The sequence below is a fragment of the Phyllopteryx taeniolatus genome, chromosome 14 (assembly GCF_024500385.1).
Source record: "Phyllopteryx taeniolatus isolate TA_2022b chromosome 14, UOR_Ptae_1.2, whole genome shotgun sequence".
NCBI classification, from domain to species: domain Eukaryota; kingdom Metazoa; phylum Chordata; class Actinopteri; order Syngnathiformes; family Syngnathidae; genus Phyllopteryx; species Phyllopteryx taeniolatus.
This window is the reverse complement of record NC_084515.1, coordinates 1,165,962-1,193,913: the sequence shown is the minus strand read 5'-3', so window position 1 is coordinate 1,193,913 and position 27,952 is coordinate 1,165,962. Positions and strand designations below refer to the sequence as shown.

Here is a 27,952-nt window from a genome sequence, read left to right as displayed (position 1 = left end):
CGATCTGCCTTATATGTCACGCAGCATTAGCGCATTTCAAAGCTTCAAATCTTCAGCGTCACTTTAGCTCACTCCACCCTAACATCGAACAGGAATTTCCAAAAGGGACTGAACTTCACAAGAACAAGTTGGTCGCTTTGAAAAGCAAGGCAGAAAAGCAGGTGCAGTTTTTCAAAAAATTTACAAAACACTCGGAGACCGTAACGCTTGCATCATATCAGCTGGCTTGGAACATAGCACGGGCTAAAAAGCCATACAACGAAGGGGACTTAATTAAAAAATGCCTCATTGACGCCTTTGAAATCTTGGCTCCTGGAGACGACAAACTAAAACGGAGCGTATCAGACGTTCAACTGTCCCGCCACAGTGTTAAACGCAGAATATCGGATATTAATACAGCTGTTGAATCACAGTTGCACTCTGACCTTCAAGCATGTGAGTATTTTAGTGTGGCATTGGATGAGAGTTGTGACATACAAGACAAGCCTCAGTTGGCAATATTTGCACGGTCTGTGTCAAATGAATGTATGATCAAAGAAGAACTCCTTGATATTGTGCCATTAAAAGACAGAACCCGTGGCATAGATGTGAAAGAAGCAATGATGATTAAAAGATGATGTTCATGTGTACCCATGTGTATGATGTGGCTCTTTGCAGTAACACAGAAAAAAAAGTGGCTCTTAGTCTCTTACTAGTTGGCCACCCCTGCTCAAGGTGGTGGTAGCATTTTGGAACGAAAGTGTACAGCTCTTTTTCATAACCTCTAGATGGTGGAATACATTTATAAAATTTGAGTTTTTTTCTATTTTCCCCTGTACCAATGTATAATGCACACTATTGACTTTCGTCAATTTTTGGGGGGGACAAATACACATTATACACCAGAAATTACGGTCAGTGAAGTCCATTTACCATTCTGTCTGTCACTATGCCTCACCGGTATAAATAGATGAACATTATTTCATTATTTCTTTTAAATAAATAATTTTTTGAGCAATTGCATAAAATGTTATAATTTCCCACGGCACACCTGAAGACTGCTCACGGCACGCTAATGTGCACACTGGTTGAGAATCACTGCTCTAAAGTTTCAGTGTGTGTGAAGTAATTTAATTACAGTAAGTTAGCACCCATTATTTCTGTCTTGTTGTAATGCTGGTTATATTATATAGTATTATTGGTTTGACTCTGTATACAGTACAAAAGTATATACAGTAAATGAACAAGTCATTTAAATAGACAAATTTCTCCATCTTGTGATCGGTTATCATTTTTTTAAACTCACTGATTGGTGATCTGCGATTGACTGGCAACCAGTTCAGGGTGTACCCCGCCTCCTGCCCGATGATAGCTGGGATAGGCTCCAGCACTCCCGTGACCCTAGTGAGGAGAAGTGGCTCAGAAAATGGATGGATGATTGGTGATCAGCCTGATCGTGTGAAGCCTAATATGTACCACTATGTTTGCGTTATATTGTCTTTGTCACGGTATTAAAAAAAACAAGCCACACATTCGACAGTACTCATAATTAATAGACACTCCGCAGGCCGCTGGGCTAATGTTATGTTAGTAAAGTAGACTGATTTGTGCTATGTTAACTTGACCTGTCTTTCAGGTCACGCGTCGTGGCCTCATACTCTGTGGAGAGAAATGTCCATGTTATAACAAACAGGTGCTCGCCTTGCATTTCACTATGAAATGCTACCACACTTTCGCCATTTGTCTTTTTTCTCTCTTGTCTTCTCAATTCCGTGTCGCATTTTACAACCGTTGTGTTTCGGCTCCTCAACGGAATAGCTTCACTTCCGCGTCCACGCATCGGTGACGTAAGCACGTTGTGTCACATACGCCCCTGCCTTCTTCCGTCTTCGCGACAGTCTCCACGATAAAACTGATTTGTAGTTTTGCTTTTCAATGTGTTTTTGGACCTGCAAAATGCAAATTCTGGGATTTGAGACCGCTTAATTCGGGCCTTGCACACACATGTAGGTAAGCAATGTTGCCCGCAGATTAACCATGCTTTATGTGTCCCTGATCATTTTTGTGCGTCTCAGGCGCTGGATGCACATCAAATAAGATCCCTGTATATGTACATCACATATTATGAAATATTTGCTGGTTGGTGGGAGGCTCAGTTTATGAGAGCAGTGCGTGCGTGTGTGTATGATTAGTACTTGTATTATGATTTTTGATTTACCCTTAATTATTATTTTGTATATTAGTGATGATATGGATGTGTTGAACGGACCCCCTTGAAAATGAGATGATTCATCCCAGTGGACTATCCTTAAATTAAATAAATTCATAAATAATGCACAATATTAAATATTTTTTTAATGCATAAAAGCAGCGTTCCCCAAACTTTTTAGCGCCTTTGACCATCATGCGAAGACCTACGATTCACACATGCCGTATGCCGTAATCCGTCAAGTGTTACGACAGTGCCGTGAAGTGTCATGGTGTTTTGGTGTGCATCGTCTGTCTTCTATGATGATTAAAGTTCTTGTTAGCGTACATTTGTGAACTGCACATTATTGGACATAATAACCTGGCAATGAAGCTTCACTTTCTGTAGCTGCTCTTATTCCTGACCACCATTCCGTGGACTCGCTGCCGCTTTTATGAGGCTAGCGGTGTTAGTTTTGATAGCTTTGGCTTTGGCTAATTCATGCTCCTTTGTCCTGTCTCGGACGGGATGTTTCGGTGATAAAAGTATTTCAACCCGCCACAGAAAATGCACTTTTGAGCCATTTTCAGCAGACAAAAATTTTTGGTGACTTTGAAATTTTTACTAGCCTGAGCTGGCCAGCGTCTATCCGTAGGTGGTGGCCCGAGACAGCGGCATAGTGGCCCTGGGCCACCGTTAATGTAGGGCCTTGGGCAGATGATTTCCCTAAAAAAACTAAATAAATTCACCAAAACATTTCGCAGACAAGCATCCTAAAAGACGGAAAACAAAGTCACCAGAAATTCTGAAAGATGAGGACCCTAAACGGCTGAAACAAAGTTACCGGACTAGAGCCTAAAAGACTGGAAACAAAGTACTTGGAAAGTCTGGTAGATTAGGACCCTTCTTCTTTACCTTTCGGCTTGTCCCGTTAGGCGTCGCCACAGCGCGTCATCCTTTTCCATGTAAGCCTATCTCCTGCATCCTCCTCTCGAACACCAACTGCTCACCAAATATGAGCGTTCATCCAAAGGTTAGGACCCTAAAATATGGAAAACAAAGTCACTGGAATGTCTGAAAAATAAGGACCCTATAAGGCAGGGAACTAATTCACCAGAAATTCTGGTAGGTGAAAGTCCCAAAAGACTGTCTGGTTGATCCGAAAAGACTGGAAACAAAGTAACCAGAAAGTAGTAGACGAAGACCCTAGAATATGGAAAATAAAGTCACTGGAAATTCTGGCAGATGAGGACCCTAAACACAGTAACCAAAAGACAGAAAACAAAAGTCACCAGAATGTCTGGTAGACAAGCACCCTATATGACAAGAAGCAAAGTCACCAGAAATTCTGGCAGATGAGGACCCTAAAAGAAACAAAGTTACCATATTTTCTGGTAGACCATTAAAAAAAAACAAAAAAAAACTGAAAAAAAAGTAACAAGAAAGTCTGGTAGACAAGGACTTTAAAATACGGAAAATTAAGTCCCTGCAATGTCAGGACCCTAAAAGACAAGAAACAAAGTCACCAGGAATTCTGGCAGAGGAGGACCCTATAAGACAGAAAACACACTAAACATCTTCCAAATGTGAAAACACACTAAACATCTCACAAATGATGACCAAAAAATACAGAAACAAAGTTACCGAACTCTCTGGTAGACCCTAAAAGACAGAAAACAGAGGTTAGCTACTGTTGTTATCCCTTAGCTTAGGGGCAGTGCAATGTATACCCCACAATCTCCTCTCCTCTTTGCTGTAGGGCCTTTTTTCTCGCTGCCCCAGTCTCTTCTTGGATAAACTCCATCTCGATTGTTACTGTTTGTCCCATTGCGAGTGATGTGACCAGTGCCTGCATGGTTTTCAGTTTCACCGTGTTTTGTCTTACAGAACAAACCGTACATGTTTGACCGAGTCTTTCAGTCCAGCACAACACAGGAGCAAGTGTACAATGCCTGTGCCCAAAAAATCGTCAAAGGTGAGACACTAGAAAAAAAGAGAGTAAGTATTAAAATTAGATATTAAAATAGTATTTTTAATGTTTTTTTTTTTTTGTGTGTAGATGTTCTTGAAGGATACAACGGGACAATTTTTGCATACGGCCAGACGTCCTCTGGGAAAACACACACCATGGAGGTGCGTGTAAAGAAACAAAACGTAAATATATTATTCTCTTTTTCCCAATGTCAAATTCTGGTTCGTCCTCAGGGGAATCTCCACGACACAGACTCCATGGGCATTATCCCCAGGATAGTGCAGGACATCTTCAACTACATCTACTCCATGGACGAGAACCTGGAGTTTCATATCAAAGTAAGTCACCGAACGAGTGCCTTTGATCCAGGCTGAAATGAGATCTACAATCATCATCGTCCTCTTGGTGTTTTCAGGTTTCCTATTTTGAAATTTACTTAGACAAGATCCGGGACCTGTTGGATGGTAAGTGCGCCAGACCTTCCGGGCCGTTTCACTCCGGCTTGATTATTTTTTCATGCAGTTGCAAAGTGAAACACACACGAAATGGAGAGCACAGTAGGATGATTGCTAGCGCACCCCTCACACTCACTAAAAGAAAAGGCCTATTTAATCGTGTCAACATGATCAAAATTATAAAAATGAGCTATCACAAGCGAGACAAGTAGCTGCATCATAGACGTTTCTGAACACAAAGTAACAACTTTTTGGAACCTTTGTTAGCCACACTCAGCCTTCGACATCCTAACAGAAAGCACAATCCTCAAACAACCTAATTTAAAAAACAAACAAACAAACAAACAAAACAAAAAAATAATAATTTCAACAAAAAAGTTCCCATGTAAAAGAAAAGTATTGTTGAATCATGCCAACATGATCAAAGCATCCAACAAAATGATTAATTGAATTAGCTACCACGAGCAGCTTTCACCAAACTTTTAAAGCTATGCACCCCTTTTGTCATCCCAGCAGGTGTTGCACCCCCTCTACCTTGCACACATCCTTAAAAAAGCCAATATAATCCAAACAAAAAAAAAGAAATCCCATTTTACTGCTAATATTGTGTGTGTGTGTGTGTGTGTGTGTGTGTGTGTGTGTGTGTGTGTGTGTGTGTGTGTGCGCGTGCGTGCGTGTGCTCAAAATACAGGCCTGGCCTGGTGAGTGACATGGGCGTCAGCAAGTGAGAGTATAGAATTGGCTTGCTGTTAACTGGCTGACCCAGTGATTCAAAGCTTCTCGGCAGAGATTTCGCTTTCAACTTCTTTTTCTCAATTCAAAGAATAGAATTATTCAAATAATGGTTACAGTGTGACGGTGCACCACCTTTCCTCTGCACTCTATTAAATTTAAACAAACCCTTCCTTTTTTAATGGAAAAAATGATCAAACCATGGGACAGAATTATATTAAAAAAAAAAAAAAAAAAAGCTACTACAAGCATGTTTATTGATTTTTCACATCATAAAAGGAGGACCATTTTCCTGGTATTACACTTTTAATCTCCCTCACGTTGAGAATTTTAATGCTCTTGTTTTTTTCCCTAGTGTCAAAGACCAATCTTTCAGTGCACGAAGACAAAAACAGAGTACCCTACGTGAAGGTTAGATACACCACACGTGGACTTGCCAGGAGCACCCAACTTAAGTTGTAGTCTTGTGTCCACAGGGCTGCACCGAGCGCTTTGTCTGCAGTCCAGATGAGGTCATGGACACCATCGACGAAGGAAAATCCAACAGACACGTAGCAGTCACAAGTAAGACATTGAATCCTCCACTACATAAACTGCATATTGAAGTGTGAAGGCACTGAGCCGGACATCTCTGCTCCCCAGACATGAACGAGCACAGCTCCAGGAGTCATAGCATCTTCCTGATCAACGTCAAGCAGGAGAACACCCAAACGGAGCAGAAGTTGAGTGGGAAACTGTACCTGGTGGATCTGGCTGGTAGTGAAAAGGTGGAGAGGAGCCTAGAATGACACCCGATGTTAGCGTCTCTCGCTAATGCTAGATTATCATCAGGTCAGCAAAACGGGAGCAGAGGGAGCCGTATTGGACGAAGCCAAGAACATCAATAAGTCGCTGTCGTCCCTCGGGAACGTCATCTCCGCTCTGGCTGAAGGAACAGTAAGTACCTTGATTATTATTGGCCTTGATAAACTAGAAACGCTGACCGTTGTGCATATTTTCCTGTGTATTGAAAAAGTGCTATAGTGATGCTGTTTTTCCAAGCATATCGCCTAGCCCAAGTGTAGCTATAAAGTTGGACCCCTGCTATTCGCGGGGGATAGGGACGGGTGCTGGCAGTGAATAGCGAAAATCAGCGAATAATTGCTACTCATTATAATTTCCGTGAATTCCCGAAGAAAGCCCAAATAAGCAGGGGATCAGGAAAGAAAAATACTGCCAATAACAGGGCAAACAGGTTGCCCCAAAAAATCCTTGAATGGGGGAGTCCTCGAATGACGAACCGCAAATTCTTCAATTCGAGTCTGAACTAGACATTGATGGACGTGAGATCTATCTATCAGACGCCGTGATGTGGACCAAGCAGACGCAAGCTGTTTTGTATATTTATATTAGGGAAGATTAGCGATCCAATCAGAGCAAAGATCATTTAAATGTCACATAGCAATGAGGTACGACAGTCTCAAATTTCCCGGTGGAAAAGACGAACTAGAATAGCTTGAAAAAGGACATTTTGGGTATTTCGACCAAAATTATCATCCAAACCAGATGAAAGGACATCAAAGATTATCAAAATTAAATAGAAAAACAATGCTGAAAGGTGACCTTTAACTAAAGTTGACATTATTTACCCATAGATCCACAAAGACAATTTTGTTTTAACTGACCTTATTTTTGGAACCTCATTATTTTGTTGCCCTTTGTATGGTACAGTTTCAAAAAGAATTGGATTATGCATGGGTGAGAGAGATGGTGAGATTTTGAATTTTTGTTGTGAATTGACTTTTTATCAAGGTTAATTCACATTTTGTTGAAACTCTATATCCAGGCTAGCAGCATTTATATACCCCCTGGTCATTTAAGCTCTAAAGATAACCCAAACTCTACTCCCAGCAGTGGATTTTCTTCAATTTCACCCTTTTCACTTGGATCAATGTTTGTTTGTGGCACCTGTCGATTTATACATGTCCCCGGGGCGCTTCGTGATCCTCATACAAACGGTTATAGTGTGTTATCGGTTGGACAAATAATGCTGTTCAACCACCAGACCGTATAACGTCAACACACACAAGCCAATTCATAATGTGACCCCTCGCTTTACTTTCATCCATATCAGCAGCATGTAGTCTGTAGTCTTTGCCGTCCTTCACCTCATACTGACCCTGCAGCTGTCCTGCTTCATCAGCAATTATGAGATAATTGGCAGAGTGAATAGATCCACTCTGCCCCCTGACACTAATTACCATAAAAAAACATTTAAGAAAGCACGGACCTTGTTCTGAGATGAAACGGGTGATTTATACGCACAAAACGAAACGAAGTGAAAACAGTGGTACCACCAAGGTTGACCGACCACAAACATAAATTTCCCATTATCAATTTTGACCAAAAAAAAATTCCTGGCTCAAATTGAGGCAGACGTGGTACCAATTCTGATCATTCGAATACTGGTCAATTCCGTTTCATTACGGTTACTACTTCAGACCTGACAAATGAGTGCATCTTATCAGTTACATGAATTCTAACTTTTTAACTGCGTTTAATTATTTGAGCTGTTTTAGCTGCACTCATGGCTCTCCTCTAGGTTATCTCTCCTTGAAAAATACTTGCTTAGATGTCTCTTAAAAACCAAAAGCATAGGTGTAATGCTTCTTTAAAATGATTTTTTTTTTGAGGAATCATAGTTCCTTGGTTACAAAGGAAACAATATTTCCCCATTTGGAAAAACAACAAACTCATCTGACGTGCAGTAGGAAAGAAAATCAGTCATTTGTGACTTCTATTTTTTGATAGAAATAATACTCCAATTGCAATTAGAAATTACACCCAACTAGTGCAATGCTGGTCATATAATTAGTTTTCATGACGTTGGAGATTTTGGAGCCGGAGGCGACCGAAATTAGACAGAGGCAGACACCTCCAAATGTTATTTGCTGGAAAAAAAAACCTTAACTGTATGTCATGCAAGTATAAGCAGAAGTTAAAGGTCAGAGGACTCTAGAACCCCTTTACAAACCACATCTGCCATTTTGAAGTGATTATAGTAGATATACAGCAGTTAAGTTGACAAATATAATTCAGAATGCGTAATAGGTCCACTCCATACAAATACAGATATCAATACAAAAATAAATCTGACATACTTCCTCTCTTCAAATTAACTGTCCACATTTCAAATGAAAACATATTGCAGAAGCTGCTCAGAAAAATAAATCGTCCTACAATATCACTAAGCAGAGGAAAAGAAACTAAGGATTCCTATGCCTTTTAAGAGGGCTCCTGCGTGTATGATTTTACTTGAAATTTTGGACTCAAGCAAAGACATCACTGTTAGTAGGTATGCTTTACACGATCAGGATTTTTGGGACCGATCAGCAAGTTTATAAAAAAAAAAAACGATCACAAGATGGAGCAATGTGTCTATTTACATGACTTGTTCATTTATTGTATATACTTGTGTACTGTATCCATCCATCCATCCATCCATTTTCTGTACAGTTTATCCTCAAGGGTTGCGGGCGTGCTGGAGCCCTGTGCCAACTAAAATTATTCTCTAGCATTTTAGACAAAAGTTAAAACACCAATGACCTTTAGGGGGCATTCAAGAATTGGCCACTGACATAAGCTTAGGTCAAATCAACATTACATGACAGAAATAATGGGTAATAACTTACTGTAATTAAATTACTTAATTGCAATTAAATTACTTCAATAAATACTGTTAATGACATGCTTACTCTAACTTTCTCACAGTCCCAGTTTGAGTCCGTTTGACTTTTATTTTTTTTATTGTGGGCATATATTATTTGCTGCAGCAATAATACTGATTTGGAGGTTGAGTATATGAATGTAAACATTGGATGGACGGGGATAGAAGTACACAGTAATATATGATTTGAAGCTGTCTTTTTCACAAAAACCTGTGGGAAAACGGACAGAAACTACTAAAACCTATTGAGGACTCGGTAAGAGTCAACTAGAAGAAGAGCAAGAAAGGTTTTTCAGTTTTCCTACTTTCGCCTCTTTGCTTCACCTGTACCGCGAACCTTCCTGCAATACCGTGAGTGTTCTTGCATTACCGTGAGCTTTCCCACTATATCGCAATAATTATCGTACCGTGAGATTAATACCGTGATAAAACCGAACCGTGAGATATAGATATTGTTACATCCCTATTCAACACTTCTGTTAATGATGAATAATGAGGTAATAATTTATTTTAAATCAATGTGTACATAAAAGTATAAAATAAAATCAACCACTTATGCCAAACATTAAATCGCACAAGTGATAACCATATGGCGGCTAGCTAAGCTAACATACCATTCTAAAACTTTACTAATCTTGTTCTATTTATGCGTGGTTTATCAAGGCCTACATCCCATACCGAGACAGCAAGATGACTCGTATCCTTCAGGACTCGCTGGGCGGCAACTGTCGCACCACCATAGTCATCTGCTGCTCGCCCTCCTCCTACAACGAGGCCGAAACCAAATCAACCCTCATGTTCGGACAAAGGTAAAAAGGGAGAAGAAAAAACCTTTTAAAATGGGTAATTTCTAACCTTTAATGGCTTTTGTTTGGTTTCCCTGCACAGAGCAAAGACCATCAAGAACACAGTGACGGTCAACGTTGAGCTGACGGCGGAACAGTGGAAGCAGAAGTACGAGAGGGAGAAGGAAAAGAATAAGACCCTGAGGAACACCGTCACCTGGTTGGAGAATGAGCTCAATCGCTGGAGGAATGGTGAGATGAACGGAACCTGATCTTTTCTCACTCATTGAGTTTATCTCCTTAATCCATTACGATAATTTCTCAAAATTGTCGATTCAGGGTGTAACGTACCTTGGTTTAAAGGTGACAGTAAAGGAGCAGAAATTGTTTAAAGGTGACAGTAAAGGACCAGCAATGTTTAAAAGGATTATTTTACGTAAACCACTTGAGATTAAATTGAATGGAATTTTTCAACACATAGAAGATTCTCAAATACACGGCTGGAGACTGCGACCAAAATGGTCGCATATGTGACCCTTTTTTCTGTGTGTGTGTGGGTATGAGTGTGTGTGTGGGTGTGTGGGTGTGTGTGTGTGTGTAAAGAGTTCATGTGGTTGCACTTTTGCAAGTACATGTTTTAATGCTCCCTTAACACAGTCTCACTATAAAAAGACATGGTGGTTAAAAGTCGCCGTGTTTTTCACTTAGTCAATCTCCTCCACCTGCACGCTCTCCTTTCCGGAAGATAGATAGAGCGGCGTCTCGTTATGAACAGCGAACGTGCGCACGCACGCTCCCTCGCCACGACAATAGTGAGCCTCATGTGGCAGAGCGGTCGCAAGCTGGGGAAAGTCTGTGCTCGCGGAGGGTCCCCTTCATTGTCGGGCGAGGAGGTGCCGCTGACAAGGGCGCAGATGGCACTGGTATCCACTCTGATTCATAATGACATCGATCCGTCAACTCAACTTTTAAATCACCCCATTCCGAAAGCCGAATGTCCAACTCTGCAAAATCAGGTAGCCGCGTAGTGCCTGTTGTATTGTTCAGAAAAAAAATAAGAAAAAACTATTACAGCATTTTTTTTTCATGTATAAAAACTTTTTTATGCTGTGTACACCATAAGGAAATACTACTTATATTTACAGTGGGTACGGAAAGTATTCAGACCCCCTTAAATATTTCACTCTTTTTTTATATTGCAACCATTTGCTAAAATCATTTAAGTTAATTTCCCCCCTCATTAATTTACACACAGCACCCCATATTGACAGAAAAAAATTGAATTGTTGAAATTTTTCCAGATTTATTAAATAAGAACTGAACTATCACACAGCCATAAGTATTCAGACCCTTTGCTCAGTATTTAGTAGAAGCACCCTTTTGCGCTAATACAGCCTTGAGTCTTTTTGGGAATGATGCAACAAGTTTTTCACACTTGGATTTGGGGATCCTCTGCCATTCCTCTTTGCGGATCCTCCAGTTCTGTCAGATTGGATGGTGAATGTCGGTGGACAGCCATTTTAGCAGTACAGACAATTTTCATCATGCATGACTAGTGTTCATCAGATATAAAAAAAATTTCAACAATTTGTTTAGCCATGATTTCAAATACAATTTCTCCAAATGTTTTTTGTTTTATATACACACTCGTGTGCACACACACGGACATGCTGTACTTCCTCAAAAAAGAGTGCGACCAAATCATGTGCTGGTCGCATCAGTGCAAAAGTTAGTGTAGAGCCTGATACACCAAATGATGTATGCAGTAAAATAGAACAAACTTATATTAAACTTATATCTCTCTCTCTCTCTCTCTCTCTCTCTCTCTCTCTCTCTCTCTCTCTCTCTCTCTCTCTCTCTCTCTCTCTCTCTCTCTCTCTCTCTCTCTCTCTCTCTCTCTCTCTCTATATATATATATATTTAATTTTCTAAAAGATGACAAACTATTGAGGTTGCACTTTCCTAATGAGAAGACAAACTGTTGGTGTTGCACTTTCCTAAAAAGAGAACAACCTATTGATGTTTCACGTTCCTGAAAAGTTGACAAACTACAGATGTTCCTCGAGTTTGTCATCTTTGCACCTTCCTAAAATGATGACAAACTATGTTGCACTTAAAAAAGGTATGTGGTTCCTTGGATAGGGGGTGTGTTCACTTTCCTAAAAAGAAAACCTATTGATGCTACACTTTCCTAAAAAGGTGAGTTACAATAGTTTGTCTTCTGTTTAAGGAAAGTGCATCATTGAGTGTGTCTTTGTTATGAAAGTACAAAAGATCACTAGTTTGTTTTGTCTTGAGGAAATGAAGTATGAATGTATGAAGGTATTAACAACATTGACGTACAGCCAAAAGCCTTGATGTCTGCTAGCCAGAGGGAGAGCTGCATTGTATTTGTTTATGGGAGTAGTATGAGGCAGCGACACTTGTCCTGTTCCTAATATGGTCAATGTAGGTAGGAACTCATTACATGCATGTGTATCTTAATACATGCCCTTACACCTTTAGTGGCGACACTGTGTTTATTATCACAAAGTAACAGTTGTTGGCTCAATTCCCTATGAAGGTGTGCAAATCTCTGTATATTTACATGAACTTTTCCCCATTCTAGGCGAGAGTGTGCCGGTGGAGGAGCAGTTTGACAAGGAGAAGGCCAACGCCGAGGTGTTGGCACTGGACAACATCCTCAATGACAAGCCGGCGTCCACACCCAACGTGCCCGGCGTGCGCCTCACCGACGTGGAAAAGGACAAGTGTGAGGCCGAGCTGTCCAAGCTGTACAAGCAGCTGGATGACAAGGTGAAGAACGTAGAAATGTGTGCGGTAAAACCATCTGCCTGGGATGGGTGGCGCACCCCCCATCACCCTCCAACCTGCACAAAAAAATATTAGTGTATTGCTACAATTATTTTACATTGTAGAACATCCTTTCTGAAACTTTTCAAGCCATGCCCTCCCATCCTCAATACCCTGAGAGAGTTTGTGCACTCCCTATCATAGCACAATACCACCCCAGCTTACTAAAAATAAGCAAAGCACCTTTAGCATATTGATAAAGCATGTTGAATTAACGTCTTAGAACAGCCTTTCAAGCCCCGCGGCACTGTCAGCATACCGACAGATTTTGTGTGCCCACTTTTCCCTGAGATCACAACCCGCCGACCTGCCCAACCATGTTATTATAAACAAACACCCTTTAGCATGTAGCTACATACAGCAGCTTTTCACACTTTTTTTTTAAGCCAGCTGTGGGGCGCTTGAATGAAGCGCCCCACATTGGAGCTAATGCACATGAAGAGATTTGTGTGCCCCAGACCGGAAATATATCACAAAGTCAGACAACAGACATGAGCAAAACAACTTTGTACTCATTATTACCTTATAAGATATATTTTATGCTGCTACACTAGGACACACACTATAGCTTTTGTTTGTTAAAACTGACCACACACACACACGTGCCCCACAGACATACTGATAGCATTCAGGCTGAGAACAAGCAAAAACCGGTTTGATCAGGAGCCGCTGACTGAACAGGAACTGGTATCCGAAAAGAAGGCTCACTCGGCTTCCGGACCCCAGGAGAGAAGGAAGAGTGTCCAGCGCGCTGTGTCTCCCACTCGACCAAATTCTATCAGGACTTTTTCCTTGCAAGGACGGCTCGGGAACTCCCAGCCTCGCTTCCTTACAACCTATATACACCATTTATCCTGCTCAATTAAAAATAGATTTACATAGAGGGCTGTAACAAGTATTCACGTTCTTCGAGTACTTTGAGTACAAAAAGTGATTGAGGAATTTTTTCTGCCTTGGGGATCTGCTTATTTAGCTCATTCACTGCCACCTCTCCCAGTCTAATACAATGGGTATATACAGTAGCTGGCTGTCAATGGCAGGAGTGAGTTAATTATGAAGCTCAATGGATCGGACGCACGGAGAGGTGCAGGAGCACAATGTGCTTACATCATCAACACGAGGGAAGGTGGCGGAAGCGAAGCGCACGTATTTGACTCCAGGGGTGGGAAGACAGCAACGACAGGCGGTAATGCACTTTTATAGTTTGCAAACTGCCGCTAAACACAACAAAAAAACACAAGAAAATGGCAGTGACCTCAGAATTAAATGCGAGGAAAAAAAGACAAAGTGGGAGCATTTCAGACTGAGTAGTAAGGCGAAGACCGGTGACGCATAACACGGACCTTGCATACTGCATTACAATAGCACGTCAATCTCGCTCTCAATATTTCCATCGAAGAATGCAGTGGAATACCCGGGACAAGGTAAAATTAACGTTAATGTACTTAGGTTACATGATGTTAGCCCTGCGGAGTGCAAAGGTTTCTGTTAATTAATTAGGACTACTGTTGAATTTGTTGCCAGTTTATTATGATGGTGAAAACTACAGTGCGCGACGATAACATGACTGCATTCAGGGTGCTTATTATATTAGTTAAGGAACAGTTTTGCTCAGTTTAGGCCTATAGTTAAGCACTATGAGACATAATGTATAGCCGGTCTACTTTCATCTGATCTGAAAGTGCCTACATTTTGAGTCATGTATTGTAGGTGGAAAAAAATAATTGTGAATTATGTTTGGTTGGTACTTAAGAGGTTTCGAAGAGTTGAAAGGTTGGTCAGAGAGGACTTTAGAGTAAAATGGGTCATGTACCAAAATTAAATGAAGGTAATATTTGTTTCCTCTCGAGGTGTGTTCATTTTAGTTTACTCAGCTGGTCTAGGCTCATAAACTCATAGCCATGAACCTACTTGTATGTCACATGCTAAAATGCTAGCTGCTCAAGTGAAGTTGCACAACATGTTTATGCCTTTTTTAAATGAATGCCTTGTTTTTTTTATACTTAGAAGAAATGCTAAGTTAGAACTGAAATATATTTATATTTGTTTCATTTTTGTTTCAAATTGCCTCACTGAAAATGTTTGAAAAGAAAATACAATTTGCTGCTCAATTTGTATTTAAGAAAAAAAACAGTTGATTATTTAAAAGAAAAAACAATTGGACTTTCATTATTAAGTAAGATAGCTTGTTTTTTGTGGTGTATTCATTATTGCTCTTTAAGAAAAAAAGAATTTCTGTCGGATACTCGAATATTAAAATATGTGATAGTTGTAGTCATATTTTCATTATTATAATTTTTTTTTGTCTTCATGGGAAGTAATGGGCTCAATGGCACCCTCTTTTGATCAGCTGCCATTGATTCAAACACTTTTTCTGGACTATTAATTTCTCAGCTGTCTCTCACCTCGCACCTTGGCCGCAGCGCAGTGCTAATGCTGCGCCGTAAATGCTAATGCCACTGCGATTCTGCTTCTGTGCAGGATGAAGAGATCAACCAGCAGAGCCAGCTGGCCGAGAAGCTGAAGCACCAGATGTTGGACCAGGAGGAGGTGAGCCCAGGAGGCCAGAAAGAAATGTCTTTGTTTTTTGTTTTTGTTTTTTTTTTTGTAAATTTTTAAAAAAATATATAAGTAATTAATTTTGTAAAAAAAAAACTTAATCAACTTTTGGCCAGCTGCTGGTATCGTCACGTCGCGACCACGAGAACCTCCAGGCCGAGCTCAACCGCCTGCAGGCGGAGAACGAGGCCTCCAAGGAGGAGGTGAAAGAGGTACTGCAGGCTCTGGAGGAGTTGGCGGTCAACTATGACCAGAAGAGCCAGGAGGTGGAGGACAAGACCAAGGAGTTTGAGGTCATCAGCGAGGAGCTGAGCCAGAAATCGGTGAGGAGGGCATATCTGAAAACCTGAATTTGACCTCTTTAACCTTCAAACCAACCAACTATCCATCCATTTTCTGAGCCGTTTATCCTCACAAGGGAGTGCTGGAGCCTATCCCAGCTATCATCAGGCAGGAGGCGGGGTACACCCTGAACTGGTTGCCAGCCAATCGCAGGGCACACACAAACAAACAACCATTCACACTTACATTCACACCTACGGGCAATTTAGAGTCTTCAATTAACCTACCATGCATGCTTTTGGGATATGGGAGGAAACCGGAGTGCCCAGAGAAAACCCACGCAGGCACGCGGAGAACATGCCAACTCCACACAGGCGAGGCCGGGGATTGAACCCCGGTCCTCAGAACTGTGAGGCAGACGCTCTAACCAGTCGGCCGCCGTGCTGCCACCTTTAAACCTATTATGCATTTTTTTTCACAGTTCAAAACATATCTCTGGTGTCTTAACATGTATGTATGTGCATGCTGTTGTCAAAGTAGCCCAGGGATCAAGAATCATATCAAATTATTTACACCAGTTATTCATTGATCTTTATAAGCAGTAGCACCTTGCCGAATCACCCCCCCCCATCAACAAGGTTATTATAGTAACCGAAAGCAAACGAAATAACTGAAACTAAAATTGAAAAGACATTTTTGTAAATAAGATAAAAACGAGTGTTTTGTTCACCTACCCTGTTGTCTAAAATTGATGTAATCAGGCAGCGCAGTCATATTGACATCTAGCCAGACTGACAGGCGGACCGAGCGCAAGTTTTTCCGCGAAGCTAAGTGTTACGTCCAAGCTGTTTTTGTTGCTATGTGTTGCTAACGGATATAGCTAGACGGCTACCGACTAGCTAGCGCCTTTTCGGGACCTGCACGTTGGTTATTTGCCTTTAGGGGAAAACTCAAGAGAAACTGATAACTGCAGAGTCTCAAAAATTCGAAAGGCATCAAGATGTCAGGCAGAAAAGGAGTTTGTCTTGTGTACACAGCACGTGCTTAAACTACTGCAACAACACGACATTTTCACAGCACTGCTTGATGACTTTGTCGCAATAATCATGGACTACATTAAAAAAAAAAAAAACATACCCTTTCGCTGGAGATACAGCAGGTACAAGTAAGTTTACTTTCTATCTGCCTTAAGAAGTTTGCTATTGAGCAACAAGGGATGGAAACATGCCTAATAAGAACTTCATGTTTTTGTAAGTTAGTAAGTATTTATGTGCGTGCGCGCTAGCTGCCCGGCTAACCGACGTGCCTATGTGGCGGCCATGTTAGGAAGGTGGACGTTCCCATTGAAAGCAAACCATGGACACTTAAATTAAGTTGTAACTTAAAAAAACAGCAAAAAAAATAATGTAAAATAGGGTTGGGCATCGTTTGAATTTGACCAATTTCGGGCGCAATTCTGGTTGCTTATTTCGATTGGCATGAAAAGCAACTTCACACGGCACCGGTTTTTGTGAATTTTGTGCCAATTCATTGTGATGTAAAGTTGCTACGGTGAAGTTTGCAATGTTAAGCTTTTTTTTCTGTCATCGGCTCTTACGTTGGTTTGAAGACTAAAATAAATGCTAAAAAACATAAGTGCAAAAGTGCAACCACCCGTTTACCTTTTTAGCTGTGTCAATGTTGGCATAGACATATTTTATTGTTGCACTCACCCAATTGACTGAGAGTTGACTTCACTGAGGCTCGCAGCGCCAGACGCTCGCTACACATCGTGAAAGTCTCCTTTGCAGAATATAATCTTATTCCAAGTGTTGCACTGAGGCGACTGGTCAATTTTAACAAAGAAACTATTGTTTGCTGCCACCGCCGTTGGACACAAGCACATCTTCGTGCACGTTCTTCTTCGTTGGTTTTCACTGCTTCTGCGTTGGTTTTCGCCACTTCTTATTCGGGTCCGGCGGACTAGGCATCGAAACTAGGAACCGAATTTTTTTAAATTTGAACGATTCCGGGAGAACCAGAACGTTAATCCCGGTTCCAGTCGGTTCTCGATTCTCGATGCCCAACCTTAACAATAGTACACATTATTCATTCAGTTCAGTCGCACCTGGTGGTGGTAAGCTACTTGTTGTCGCCACAACTGCCCTTGGGCAATCTGACAGAAGCATGTCTGCCATTCTGCACCCTCCGACCACCACCAAACATTTACCCACATTCATTCATGGGCGATGTGGGTTGCCCAGGGACACGACAACATGCTCTTTGGCAGGGATACAAACCGGCAATCCTCTGTGCCACGCCATGCACTTGCTTCCTGAATGTTTTTTTTACTCTTTTTAATTTTTATTTATTTTTTTAAATTAAACTTTGTTCTTTGTTTTACTTATTTTTTTATGTATGGCGTTCTTGACTGTTTTTTGACTTTGTTCTTGATGTGGTTGTTCACTATTTTGACTTGATTCTTTCTTGACTGTTTTTAACTTGGTTATTGACATGGTTCTTGATGTTTCTTGATGTGGTCCTTTACTGTTTTTTGACTTGGTTCGTTATTTGGTTTTTGATGTGGTTCTTTACGTGGTTTTCAATTGTTTTTTGTTTTTACTTTGTTCCTGACTCAGTCTCTGTGGTCCTTGACTGGTTTTTGACTTGGTTCTTTATTTGTTTTTTCATGTGGTTCTTCATTGTTTTTTTACTCTGTTTTTGACTGTTTTTTTAAAGTGTTTTTTGACTTCTTTTTGTGGTTCATCACATGGTTTTTGACTGTTCTTCGACCTAGTTTTTTTTTTTAACTTGGTTCTAGATGTGGTTGACTTGGTTTATGACTTGTTTCTTGATTGGTTTTTTATTTGTTTTTTGATGTGGTTCTTGAAAGTTTGACTTTGGTTCTTGATGTGGTCCTTAAATTTTTTTTCTAATTGGGTCTTGATGTGATTCTTGACATGGTTTTTGATTTGGCTCTTGACATAGTTTGTGGATCTTGGCCTTTCCTAGCTGACAAGTCACGGACGGAAAACACGGTGTGGTGGCATTTATTTTGTGAATTGTTGCGTAAAAGTGGGGCAGGAATTGAAAAGGGCTCGCTCACAGAAATAGGCGCTTACCTTTTATAGGCATAAACATTTTTAGAAATTGGCAGATAACAAAACGGGTTGTGCAAGTTCCAATTTGATTGCTGAGAAGGAACTCTAGTTATACAAATATTTGTATGCAAACATTAAAAGTCAGTTTACTATAATATTTCCCCTTTAAACTGAGTACCCCTGGAATTGTTACTAAAGTGTCCGTTGTCTTTTCTGCAGTCTATGCTGTCATCTGTGGACTCTGAGCTCCAGAAGCTGAAGGAGATGTCCAACCACCAGAAAAAGAGGGTTACAGAGATGATGTCGTCACTTCTCAAAGACCTGGCAGAGATTGGCATTGCCGTGGGCAGCAACGACATGAAGGTGAGGAGTATCAGGAGAGAACAATTTGATTTTAGTGGTTCTTCCCAGCCGCACCGCCTCATCATATTTCCTCTGTCTGTAGCAGCATGAGGGTGGCAGCGGTCTGATCGACGAGGATTTCACGGTAGCGCGTCTGTACATCAGCAAGATGAAGTCAGAGGTGAAGAGCATGGTGAAGCGCTGCAAACAGCTGGAGGGCACCCAGTCAGAAAGCAACCAGAAGATCGACGAGAACGAGAAGGAACTGGCCGCCTGCCAGCTGCGCATCTCGCAGGTGCGCATGCCCCCCCCCCCACCCCCCTACCTCTCAGCAATAAAACTGTCAAATAACATGCGAGTTTCTCCATTTTGCAGCACGAGGCCAAGATCAAGTCCTTGACGGAGTACCTGCAGAACGTGGAGCACAAGAAGAGGCAGCTGGAGGAGAATGTGGACTCTCTCAACGAGGAGCTGGTCAAACTCAGTGCTCAGGGTACGTCACGACACTACATTAGGGCAGAACAATTAATTGAATTGAAACTGACATCGCAATGTAGTATAACGAAATTTTCAAATTGCAAAGGCTGCGATTTGGGGGCGGGGGATGGCCGTAACCATGCCAAAACAGCAAGCTTCTGGTGTGACCATCTCTCTTTTTCCTCACATACATGTACACACTTCCTCTGTCCGCTCATCCAATCACATCCCCCCAACCGCTCATCCAATCAAAAAGCACCTTCATGCTGCCTTCACGAAAACCCCACAGCGCTCCAACAAAACACTACAGTGGAACCTCGATAAAACGGACCCCGATATAACAGATATCGGATGAAACTGAGTGTCCGGACCAAACTATGTGTCCAAAAATAGTTTCAATTTGTAACTTTAACTGCCGTTGACAGTCTGTTAGTTCCAGAATTGGCCACTGTTGTTTACTGTGTCGCAACGAGGCAGAGAATTGGATTGACATATTTCTGGGTTGCAGATGGACAATACAAACTAGATTATATACCAAAAGACGTGCCTTCGTGGTGGCTATGTTGAATGTGCTGCATTGACGTGGCGGCCCTGTGATGATGGTTATATCTATTGTCTGTTGTGCAAAGAGCGCAGCGCAGAGAGTGAGTGGCATGGCTGTGGTGTTAACTGAGGAATACAAAACACAAATCTCTGGAGTCTGCAACATGCTGTTTTTGATACAGTGACAGTTTTTTTGTCAAGCCGTTTGTCTCTGGCAACTGATTTGGAAATAGGAAGCACACTAATTGCCCGCAGCTCTTGAAAGTGACTCGCATCTGATGAGTACTGTACATCAACAATGTCACCATGACCAAGCACAACAGCCTGGTAAGTTTGGATAAAATGTGAAACTTTCAATTATTTTCAAGCGTTTTTTTTATATTTATTTCCAATAACTTTGTACTGTACTGGGAATTGTTTGCCACAAAGAAAAATACTAAATTTTGTACTGTACACTAATAGTGGTGCATATGGCCTCAAAAAAAAAAAAAAGTGCTTCTATGTAACGGACAATCGGCTATATCGGACGACCCCTCCGCTCCTATTAGTCCTTTATTTCGAGTTTCCACTGTAGTAACACAAAAAAAAAAAGAGGAAAAAAATATTCAGGAAATAAGTGGGTGGCGTGGCGCAGAGGATAAGCGTTGCCGTTTTGTATCCCCGCCCAAGAGCATGTTGTCGTTGTGTCCCTGGACAACCCACATTGCCCATGAATGAATGTGGGTGAATGTTTGGTGGTGGTCGGAGGGTGCAGAATGGGCCCCCTTTTTCGCAGAAACTGCTTATTGGCAGTATTCATAGATGATTCATAGACACAGGTTCATAGGTCACATCCCTAACCCAATTTCATATTTATGTAATTTCTCGCGGCAGCACGGTGGGCGACTGGTTAGAGCGTCAGCCTCACAGTTCTGAGGAGTGGGGTTCAATCCCTGGCCCCACCTGTGTGGAGTTTGCATGTTCTCTCCGTGCCTGCGTGGGTTTTCTCCGGGCACTCCGGTTTCCTCCCACATCCCAAAAACATGCACGTTGATTGAAAACTCTAAATTGCCCATAGGTGTGAATGTGAGTGTGAATAGTTGTTTGATTGTATGTGCCCTGCGATTGGCTGGCAACCAGTTCAGGGTGTCCTGCCCGATGATAGCTGCGATAGGCGATAGCACGCCCGCGACCCGAGTGAGGAGAAGCGGCTGAAAAAATGGATGGATGGATGTAATTTCTCGTGTATAATGCGCACCGATGTATAATGCGCACCCACAAAGTTGACCTCAAAATTCTGGAAAACCCTTCAACTCTGCATCTTTTTGCACAATTGTCAAAAAAAAAAAAATATGTACCAGCATTACCAGATAAGTAACAACCTTTTATGGCTCAGTGACTGTTTTTCTCAATGTCTTTGTCTCAAAAGTGTTCTCTGTCAACTGACTGTCTGTTGTCGTACTAGAGCGGCTCCAATTAGCGGAGACAAATTCCTTGTGTGTTTTTTGGACAGACTTGGCAAATAAAGATGATTCTTATTCTGAACCTATGTATAATGCATTTTTACAATGCATGATTTTCCTTCTACCCATATGATCAAAACATGAAGTATTATCTGTATTTTGTTAATTTTTTAAAATAAATATTCTGAAGTTAAGCACTTTGTATGAACACATAATACTTTCTTTTGATTTACTTGGTCTTATTTTGAAATTCACAGCCCTACTTTTATTTAGTAAATGAGAAAACACACAGTTGTGCTCATATGTTTGAATCCCCAGGCAGAATTTGTAAGATGTGTACAATACTGTAAAGAAAACATGGACCAGGCGAAACACATTTCATTTTATTTTAATGGGATTCAAATTAAACTGTCAAGCATTTCAGAAAAGCATTATCATTAAACAAAAAATAACCATAAAGACGTCAATGATGGTTGTTGTTCAGTCATCATTTGTATTTATAGAAAAAATATATATATATGTTATGTAAATGTATACAATATAACATTTCACAAATTCTTCCTGCGTATGTAAACTTAGAGCGCAATTGTACATATATGGAGTCATATGTACCCCTATCATATTGGAATGAAAGTGTATGCTACACCTTTTTCATAACCTCTAGGTGGCATACTAGAATGAAAGTGTATAACTTTTTCCCAACCTCTAGGGGGTGGTGGCATATTGGAATGAAAGTGTACAGCTTTTTCATAACTTCGAGATGGCGGCATACATTTATAAAATTTGGATCGTTTTCATTTTCTCCTATCCCCATGTATTATTCGCAGTATTGAATTGGCAATTTTTTGGGGGAAAGAATGCGCATTATACATGGGAAATTACGGTATGCATCTATTTGCATGTATGAATAGTCCATAGATATCTATGAACAGTCAATTTTTTATTATTTATTTATTTTTTTTAGTCTGTCTATGAATCATCCAGATACTGTATTTGAACCACCATATCGTTGGACTGAATTTATTAGACTGCCATTCAGGTTTTATTACTGGATCTCAGCATAAAATAGACCTAAGTCTCTCCAAAAAGGCAGAAAATAGAATTAAAAGTAATTATTAATGTCACCTAGGTGTTGAGTAGATGCCGACTTGGCAGTTTTCTGTCGTGATGACATGTCTTCCTTTGTGTTTTGCAGAGAAAGTCCACGCCATGGAGAAGGAGAACGAGATCCAGACCGCCAACGAAGTCAAGGTGCGTGGCTCTGCTCTTGTCAGTCACCGCCGTTCTCTCCAATTATCCCCTAAAAAAGTGACATTTGTTTTACACAGGAAGCCGTCGAGAAGCAGATCCACTCTCATCGCGAGGCTCACCAGAAACAGATTAGCAGCCTGAGGGACGAGCTGGACAACAAGGAGAAGCTCATTACTGAGCTGCAGGAGTAAGACAGCTGATGGCTTCACTTCCCTCCTTTATGAGATGTGGTATTTATTAATGTCACATTTTCCAGCTTGAACCAGAAGATCATGCTGGAACAGGAGAGGCTGCGAGTAGAGCATGAGAAACTCAAGTCCACCGACCAGGACAAGAGCCGCAAGCTGCACGAGCTCACGTATGCTTCTGTTTTTGTTTGTTTGTTTGATTGTTTTAGTATTCATGCCAAACTGAACCACTACATCAGGGGTGTCATACGTGTTTTCATCGAGGTTCACATTGTAGTTATGGTTAACCTTAGGGAGGCCAGTTGTAACTGTGAAATTACATAAATGGATAATATCTAGGTGTAACGCTACCGCAAAAATTACAGTTCGTATGTGCCGTGGTTTTCAGGTCATGGTTCCATTCACATTTACAAACTGCTTACGTTTTGTGTAACGAGAAACAGATTTAATGACATCTGAAATGAAACATCAACAGCCTCCATCTTTTCAGGAAAATGCAACATCAATAGTTTATTTTTAGGAAATAAAGAATGCAGAAAAGTACAACAGTAACAGATGATGGCACAGGAAGGAGCCAGCACTTCACTGGGGTGGAGCTTCTTAAACAAATATCTTAATTTCATTGTAAGTTAGAAACGACAACGGTGAGGTAAAATTGGATAAATAATTCATATAGCCTAAACAAATCAAATAAATTTTTGTAATTTCTCCAATACTGTTAACCGAACCGTGAAGGATGGAGCTTATTGATACTCAGATCTTTAATAATTTAGCCCCGGGGCAGTTTAATACAGAGGCTCGGTACCCATCCTTGTTCTGTGTGGGAACCCTAATATTCATCCCATCGTGTTACACATTTGCCCCTGCATTTGTTTATGCATTTTTATGGCTAGTTTTGAACAAAAGTCAAGGAAAAACCTTAACACTACGTGATGTCCTCTCTCCAACCAGGGTGATGCAGGACAGGCGGGAGCAGGCCAGGCAGGACCTGAAGGGTCTGGAGGAGACAGTGGTGAGTTTTTATTCATATCCCATCTCCCTTTTTTTGAAAGGCATTTATGCTACCTTGTGTTTTATTTTTACTTGTTCTTCAAGGCAAAAGAACTGCAGACTCTGCACAACCTGAGGAAGCTCTTTGTCCAGGATTTGGCCACACGAGTGAAAAAGGTGAAGCAAATACTACGTGGATGCAAATGGGATATCTGCCAGCATGTCAACCTTAGAACAGAAATAATACCCAACTACGGGACATGGTGTAAAAATGATTGATCTGGATCAGATTTCGGTACTTTCTTACTGTATTAGCATACCACCTGTTAGTATGTTAATAATAATGTATTTGACTTGTATAGCGCTTTTCAAGTGACTCAAAGACACTTTACAATTGCGCACGCATGTAGCGTATATTGGTGTTTGGACAAAACTTAATTTTACTTAAGGAATAAATTTGTCGAAGTTGAACGTCTGCGTTCACTTCCGGGTTAGTCCGACTTACGTTTTAAAGTTAAAATCTAACTAATTTTGTATCATAAAGGGTACCACGTCACTTTTAGATGTATAAAATCTAGGAAAAGCGACGACAAACCTATCAGTCTCATAATCTAAAGGTTGCTACATTTTATGAAATACGAGTCCTAGATGACAGAGGTTTCCTTATTAAACTCAAAACACAACAAGGAGTGGAATTTTATAAAATATTTAATGACATCTACAAGGGATCTATAGGTAAACCCACAAAGGGGTCTAACTACAGAAAGAAAATAACACTAATAATGGTGAAAGAAAGAAAAAGAGGCGCACAAAAAGGGAACTAGAACACCGTGTGTTGCTGGACTGAAGTTGAAAACGTGAGTGTTTAATGCATTCAATCCGAACGAGAGAGCAAAGTTGGGAGTTTGTGTGAATCCAGTAATTTTCCCTAAATTATGAGGCAATAATATTGTACATTCTAGCAACGCTTGTGGTGCTGTACTCACGACCGTAGAACAGTTGGTCGGTGGGGATGGTCTTTCTCTGGACATCTCAGGAGGAAAACAAAGTAGGTTTAGTTGAAGAAAAACGATGCAGAAAAATAAAACAAAAGAGGCAGAAGAAGAAAAATTGTTGTCCCCTTGGGGTGCGCTCCAAACTTTCCTGCCGATTGACCTTGTGGCGGGCCCAGCTCTTGCTCCCAGCTGCATGCGTGACTGGTACGGGATGCCGGTAGTTGCTTGCTGAGGCTCGGCCGACCGATCACGGCAAGAAAAAGAACAATCGAAGCCGCGTGGCTGGTTTCGTCGCTCGAAACGCCCCCGGCTTGGTTGCGGCGGGCGTTCCCGCACGTGGTGGCCGGAGGACAACGGAAAAAGGAAGGGGGGAGGGGCGACGGCACGGCCAAGCCCTGCCGAGGTCACCTAGAGACAGCCCGAGGAAAAAAACGAGAGCCAGACATGAAAGAGAGCGAGAGGCGGAATTCAAGGGTTAAATACCCAGGGGGCGTGTCTAAAGGATGGAGATGTTTGGAGAACACCACACCCATCGACTTGAATTTCAGTCTGCAATTTAGCCATAAGAATGGTGTAAAAATCCTATCTTAATATAAAATATTCCCAACTTTGTACTCATAGCTCAAGCATATAGAGTGATTGTTTAAACTTGAGTCTTGGAAAATCAACTGCTTATTTTTCAATCACATTTCATGCTGTTTGGGCTTCAAATCAAGACAAACAGTTCTTGAAGTCTCGCAGCTGCACCTGTAAAGTTGACACACTGACACAGACATCAAGGCTTACGTTTGGAATATTTGAAATATCAACACGACGATTTTATCTTCAGTTAAAAATAGGGTTTACACGATCAGGATTTTTGGGGCCGATCAGCGAGTTGAAAAAAAACGATAACCGATAACAGGATAGAGGAATGTGTCTATTTAAATGACCTGCTCATTTACTGTATATACTTGTGTACTTAATTGCTCAAAAAATTGTATTTACAATAATGTATCTTTGTTAATCGATTTATGCCAGTGAGGCATAGTGACAGACAGAACAAATGATAGTCTTCTATTAGATGGTAGGAAGTACATACAGTAATTAATGTATCCACTTTTTGTGACATTTTTGTTTGTTGGTGTTCCGTGAGATTTTTCAATTGTAAAATATGTTCCTTGGCTCCATAAAGGTTGGAAATCACTGCTGTAGTCAGATCGTGTATTCTAATCAGTCAGGTCAAACCAACATTACGTGACAGAAATAATGGGTGCTAACTTACTGTAATTAAATTACTTTATTTTTAATTAAATTACTTCACCCACACCAAAACTTTAGAGCATGATTTGACAGAACGGCGTCATGTTAACGTCCAACCGTTCATGGAACCACTAGCTTGCTAGGCTACATAACGTTTTGTTGCCTGCTTGCGAGCCGTATCGTATTAAAAGTACGGGAACATACCTCAAGCAAGCCTTAAACGAACGTCCCCTCCTGTCCTGAGTACCGGTGACCACCAGCACACGTTTTCCCCCATTTTGTCCTTATAATACAAAGTCACCGTGCTCCACTCTTCTTGTCATCGCCACATCTGCCCTCAGAAAACACGAAATGAGAGCCAGTTAGCCCAAATCCAGCAACATGAGAATGGCTCCGTTAATGAGTTCCAACACCATGTTTTCATGCTATTGCTAATGCTGGCATTTTGTTATATTTGTGTGCAGAGTGCAGAGATGGACTCTGATGACACTGGGGGCAGCGCGGCCCAGAAACAGAAAATATCCTTTCTTGAAAACAATCTTGAGCAGCTCACCAAGGTTCACAAACAGGTAGGCGGTCGAAAAATGTCATGTTCGCTCTCCATTCTAAAAAAAAAAAAAAAAAATATCATAATCAGAAGTTGTTTGTTTTGCTGTCAGCTGGTACGTGACAATGCAGACCTTCGGTGTGAGCTTCCGAAACTGGAGAAGCGCCTTCGTGCTACGGCTGAACGGGTCAAGGCCCTTGAGTCTGCACTGAAGGAAGCTAAGGAGAACGCCGCCCGCGACCGCAAGCGCTACCAGCAGGAGGTGGACCGTATCAAGGAAGCCGTAAGGGCCAAGAACATGGCCAGGCGGGGACACTCGGCGCAGATAGGTCAGTGTGCAAAGTGGATTTTCATTTACCGCAGCAAAGTCAAAAAAAAAAAATTTAATAATATTTTATTAAAATATTTTTTAGAATTCAAACATAAACTGGCAAAAGAATCCCCCAAAATAAATTAGTACAATGAAAAGATTGGAAAGGTTCCATGCCATCATTTTTTATTTATTTATTTATTTATTTTTTTTAAATAATCTTTGTTTTCCTTTTATCTGGTATGCAAGATCATTTGGGTTGGAAATGCCCAGGATGCTATTCTAGTTGGTATTTTTTACGCCTGGCAGATGAGATGGCCATATTTCTCATTAGCTTTCAATATGTAAATAAGCTTTGCACTGATTGGATCACTGTTTACCTTAATTAGAATTTTGCATATGACCGTGGCAGTAGCGTACAAACGTGTTTTCGGTTCTACAACCGACAGCTGTACACAAGTAGTACTTACCAGCTATGCCAAGATCCTCTCTCACCATTCCCCAGGGCAGCTCATTTTTCAGCAGGAGTACTGGGTGCCCACAAATCGTGACGATCATTGTATCCGCCATTGTTTGAGGACGTTGTGAGTTATGCAGCATATTCTCGATGCTGTTTGGCTCTCGCTGCACAGTGTCATGCGATTGTGTTCAATGGCCAGGTACTTGAATATTAATTGGCCAGTGTACATCACAATCTCGCCGAGTTAAAATCGACCCGTTTAGCAAGCGGTTTTGTTTTCAAAGGCTATTGCATACAATCGACTACACAATACATCGCAATAGATGTCAAACTTAAACCATGTCACAGAATCATTTTCACCAGTATGTTATGCATAAAACAGTGGGGAAATTTTTTTTTGGATGGCATGGGATCTTTAAGAAAAAAATTTTAAAAACAAAAATTAAAAATTCAAATATAATTTAAAAATAAGCTCTGCGGAGACTTGTTGGCAAAAGAATCACTCAAAATATTCAAATTAGTGTGACACATTTTTTTATCATAAGCCAAAGCACAAAAAAATATATATTTTTGA

General features: G+C 41.0%; 1 protein-coding gene and 1 long non-coding RNA gene across 3 annotated transcripts in view; one reads left to right on the top strand and one right to left on the bottom strand.

Moving 5' to 3' along the window:
- LOC133488866 (kinesin-1 heavy chain) overlaps nt 1-27,952 on the top strand; it is a 56,199-nt gene that overhangs the window by 26,080 nt on the left and 2,167 nt on the right. Inside the window, exons 2-24 of one of the 2 annotated variants that reach the window (XM_061797334.1) lie at nt 4,055-4,142; nt 4,227-4,300; nt 4,373-4,477; nt 4,555-4,603; nt 5,682-5,737; nt 5,803-5,890; nt 5,969-6,093; nt 6,158-6,262; nt 9,696-9,841; nt 9,921-10,069; nt 12,426-12,613; nt 15,152-15,220; nt 15,346-15,552; nt 18,811-18,954; nt 19,040-19,228; nt 19,309-19,426; nt 22,591-22,646; nt 22,724-22,833; nt 22,903-23,004; nt 23,786-23,846; nt 23,930-24,001; nt 26,526-26,630; nt 26,721-26,937. In XM_061797334.1, coding sequence (XP_061653318.1) covers nt 4,055-4,142; nt 4,227-4,300; nt 4,373-4,477; nt 4,555-4,603; nt 5,682-5,737; nt 5,803-5,890; nt 5,969-6,093; nt 6,158-6,262; nt 9,696-9,841; nt 9,921-10,069; nt 12,426-12,613; nt 15,152-15,220; nt 15,346-15,552; nt 18,811-18,954; nt 19,040-19,228; nt 19,309-19,426; nt 22,591-22,646; nt 22,724-22,833; nt 22,903-23,004; nt 23,786-23,846; nt 23,930-24,001; nt 26,526-26,630; nt 26,721-26,937 — 2,623 coding nt within the window. Of the gene's footprint in view, nt 1-4,054; nt 4,143-4,226; nt 4,301-4,372; nt 4,478-4,554; nt 4,604-5,681; nt 5,738-5,802; nt 5,891-5,968; nt 6,094-6,157; nt 6,263-9,695; nt 9,842-9,920; nt 10,070-12,425; nt 12,614-15,151; nt 15,221-15,345; nt 15,553-18,810; nt 18,955-19,036; nt 19,229-19,308; nt 19,427-22,590; nt 22,647-22,723; nt 22,834-22,902; nt 23,005-23,785; nt 23,847-23,929; nt 24,002-26,525; nt 26,631-26,720; nt 26,938-27,952 lie in introns of both variants that reach the window. The other variant, XM_061797333.1, reaches the window with a different exon arrangement.
- The window catches only part of LOC133488868 (uncharacterized), a 12,485-nt gene continuing 8,816 nt past the window's right edge, over nt 24,284-27,952 (bottom strand). Inside the window, exons 2-3 of the long non-coding RNA XR_009791765.1 lie at nt 26,266-26,392; nt 24,284-25,227 (exon numbers count right to left, since the gene is read on the bottom strand). This is a non-coding gene — a long non-coding RNA (uncharacterized LOC133488868). The remainder of the gene's footprint in view (nt 25,228-26,265; nt 26,393-27,952) is intronic.